The sequence below is a fragment of the Humulus lupulus genome, chromosome 6 (assembly GCF_963169125.1).
Source record: "Humulus lupulus chromosome 6, drHumLupu1.1, whole genome shotgun sequence".
In the NCBI taxonomy this organism is placed as follows: domain Eukaryota; kingdom Viridiplantae; phylum Streptophyta; class Magnoliopsida; order Rosales; family Cannabaceae; genus Humulus; species Humulus lupulus.
The window spans coordinates 47,586,426-47,590,302 of record NC_084798.1 but is presented as its reverse complement, the minus strand read 5'-3'; the positions used below and the strand labels follow the sequence as shown (position 1 = coordinate 47,590,302).

At 35.5% G+C, this 3,877-nt stretch overlaps 1 protein-coding gene across 1 annotated transcript; it reads left to right on the top strand.

Moving 5' to 3' along the window:
- The first annotated feature begins 263 nt into the window (after nucleotides 1–263).
- LOC133782143 (uncharacterized) lies at nucleotides 264–2,293 on the top strand. The gene is made up of 2 exons (XM_062221352.1): nucleotides 264–1,366; nucleotides 1,468–2,293. Exons 1-2 carry the CDS (start codon nucleotides 986–988, stop codon nucleotides 2,161–2,163), a joined length of 1,077 nt encoding a protein of 358 aa, XP_062077336.1. The 5' UTR covers nucleotides 264–985; the 3' UTR covers nucleotides 2,164–2,293.
- Nucleotides 2,294–3,877: the final 1,584 nt, after the last annotated feature.

Sequence of the window (3,877 nt, the reverse complement as noted above, 5' to 3'; positions counted from 1 at the left end):
TGTAAGTTCCAAATTTAAATTTAATTACTTAATTACATATAACAGATGACAGTTTGATTATATTGACAAAAATTTATCTATCAAATATAAGTCTAGGGTATCAAATATGTATAATTTTAAAATACATGGTACCATATGAGTATTATTGAAATCAGAGGATACCAAAATAATATTTTCTAAAATATAGAATATCAAATGAATAAATTCCTAAATTTAATGATAAGAAAAAAAGTAAATTAATAGCACAGAATCCAAAGGGAAACCAAATCAAAATTGAAGAACGAGAAGTAGAATCTCAATCGAAGTTGGGTTGGTCAAACTTTTACGCCCCTTCTGGGAACATAATCTAACATATCAACATTTTCCATTAATTTACTCTCACAAATTATATAGATATAGATTTAGATACATACAGAGAGAGAGAGAGAGAGAGAGAGCCAGTATTCTTTCGAGAGTATGGAGAGAAAAGTAAAAAAAAAAAAAAAAGTTGGGTAAGGTGAAGAAAACCTAGTATTAATATTTCAATTTACACTTATTATCACTTCATATCTCTCATAAATGTGTACATACAATTTAAATAGTTTCTCTTTATGTCATTACGCCCATTTAACAATGAGAACAGCAGATTCCCAATCATCCCCTCCACCCTAAAGGAAACACCCATAATTGCACCCAACAATAATACTAATACAACCATAAAAACCTGAGCTCTAGCTATAGTACTCTACTATACACTCCTATATATATATATATATATATCCTAATATTAATCATATCATATATATATATACCCACTTCCTCTCTTTTAAACAATAACTCCTCTTAATTCTCAAAAAAAAAAAAAAAAAAAACAATAACTCCTCTCCCCTATCTTTTTTCCAATATCATTCTTTTCAAACTATATATATATAACTACTCTACCATATAATAATATATAACACACTCTTTCTCTCTCTCTTTTCTTATTTTCTTTTCTGATGATATTATGGATCCTGCTAATTCATTGAGCACCACCAATTCAGTAAGTGGGTTTTACAATCTTCTGACTCGAGAACTCAACAATCTGAACCAGTCATTCCTCTCCCATAACAACAACTTGATGTCACTCCAGTTCCTCCAACAAGTCCTCTCCTCCCTCCAGTTCGCCAATTCCCAGTTGACCGTTCTCGTTCAGAAGCTCCACTTGCCCACCGGCGACAAATGGCTCGACGAGTACATGGACGAGAGCTCTCGTCTCTGGGAAGCCTGCCACCTCCTCAAGTCCGGCGTCTCCGCCATCGAAACCTACGTCTCCGCCGCCAACAACATCGTCTCCGCTCTCGACAATAATCCTCATCGCCATTTCAGTCCCGCAATGTCTCGCCAGGTATTTATAAAACAATATATATTAACAGTTTTTTCAGTCTGCCGACGAATTAAATCAGTAGTAAATTCCGTAGCTAATATTTGTTTGTTTATATTTTATAGGTTATACGGGCAATAAGTATTTGCCAAAGGGAAACGGTGGGTTTGGAAGAGGACAATAGAGTGTTGATGGAAACAAGAATTCAGCCATTGTTATCGCTCTGCGATCTTAACGAGAATGTTCCAATGGATTCGAAGTTCAATGGGTTCGGCGGTTTTCGCGGTGTTCTTCACGCAATGAGGAAAGTCAGCTCATTGTTACTGCTCATTTTGCTTAACGGACTCGTGTTTTGTTGGCCTGAATTATTCAACTTCGATCACCATCATCATCATCATCATCAAGGTGATGGTTATGGAGGACTTAACAACAACATGTTAGTTATGGGCTCGGAAGGATTTACGGTTTCCATGTCGAGATTGAGGCAAAGAGTTGGGAGCATTATGGAGCAATACTTCGTCGACGGACCGCACACGGCGGCTGGAATCATTCTCTACGAGTTCCGGGAATCGAAATCTGCCATGGAAGAGCTCAAAGGAGAGCTCGAAAGAATGGTGGAGTTTGAAGTGGGTGATGATGATGATCGCCGTAACATTCAAGAGAGAATTGATAAATTGAAAAGAGGATTTGGGTTGTTAAGAAATGGGGTTGAGACTATAATTGGACAGCTTGACGATTTCTTTGATGAAATAGTTGAAGGAAGAAAGAAGCTTTTGGACATGTGCTCTTCTCACCATCACCATCATCACCATCATAAGTAGAATAGGCTAATAATTAATAATAAGCCCTAGCTAGCTAGTTAGAGATCGTGAGAAAAATGAAAGACAACAAAAGAAGAAAAAAAAACCAAATTAATTATCTAAAAAAAGAATATGGAAGATTTAATGTTCAGTTTCTTTTTCTTTTTCAGTTTTGTTTTTAGTATTATTAATATATTTTTTTTCAGTATTTTTCATTATTATTATGCGGTTTTTCTTTTTCACCTTTTTCTTTTGACTTTTGGATCTCAAAGGTTTGCAGAGAGTAGTACTATACTCGTTATGAAAGCTTTCTTGAGAAAGCACTATAAATCCAAAAGAAGGGAAATTATTATTATTTTTTTTTCAGAAGAATACGATTCTTTGTATTATGAAGTAGCAGATAAATAATAAAGCAGTATCATTACATTATTACTATTCAACGAAAATATATAGGAAGAATATGTAATAAAAATCTCCAATAGCTTCAATGGAAAGCAAGAATTTTTAATTTTAGTTTTTGCTTTTTCTAAACTCAAAAGGGTACAGATTCTACTCTTTATTAAAAAATAGGGAAAAGATAATTGAGGATAACTAGAGAAATTTGATGCTCCTTGTTTGTCCCATAAGTGCTGAAACCACTATAGGAAAGTTTCTAGTAGTGTACTATGTACTTTAATTAATATAGATATGTATAAGGAAACTGTAACTAAAATTATTTATATGAACCATTCGTCCCAGAGTGAGGTCACACCCCAAGTTTTGTCTTCAAGGCGCAGATGTCTTCAAGTAAGGCCATGCCCCGAAGACCAGTGAGGTGGTCCTCTAGCTTTCCTCATTCACCAAACCTCTAGGTCTAGAATTCTTGTCATCGAACATGTAGTAGCTGCCAGGTGTCAATCGCTGCAGCTGTGGCCCACTAGAATTTCGTCTGATAACTTTTTGTGAGCCTTGAGTAGTGGTGTCGAGTTCGTACACTCAACAATCGACATTTCCCATAACACTGCCTGACATGGGCGAACGTGCAACGGTATCCTGACACTGTCAGATACATGTTCCCCGTAAAGTTGATGGGCAGCTTTCTACAAATGGGCCCCGTGCAATCTACCTTGATCCATGGTCTTTATTAGTGCATCCCTATGTAATTGATTAGCATTTTACTCCCCAAAAAATGGGGAATATTGTATTAATTGTCCGTTAATTAAGGACATTAATGATTGAGACCCCTATAAATAAAGTTGGGATATCTCCTTGTAAAGGCTTCAGAATTTTGGCTAGTTAAGCATTGTAAACTTAGTGCAATATATACGCTACATGAGACTCCATTGAAGTTTGCTCAAACAAGCTTCAAACTCACTGATACCAAAGACTCGTGGCCTAGGGCTCTTTTATAGCCTGAACCACGTAAAACCTCTGTGTTATTTTCTTCTATTTTTTTATCAATTTCTTAGATTAGGTTGAAGAAAACGACCATGGTGACCACTAGATGGAATGCACCAGATGATGTATGTAACACCTTGGTTAGCCAAGACCGTTACACTATGTGTTTAAAATGGTGCTTAACTTGCTAAGTGAGTCATTTGGACTTAAAATGTGTAATTAAAAACCAAACTAAGGTTAGATATTAAAAATTTTGGTCATCAAAGTAATCATTTTTCATTTAAAAGTGTTTAGTTTACACACGGGATCCCCAAAAGTGTTTACAGACTGATAAAAGACAAATGAATATAAACTAGTC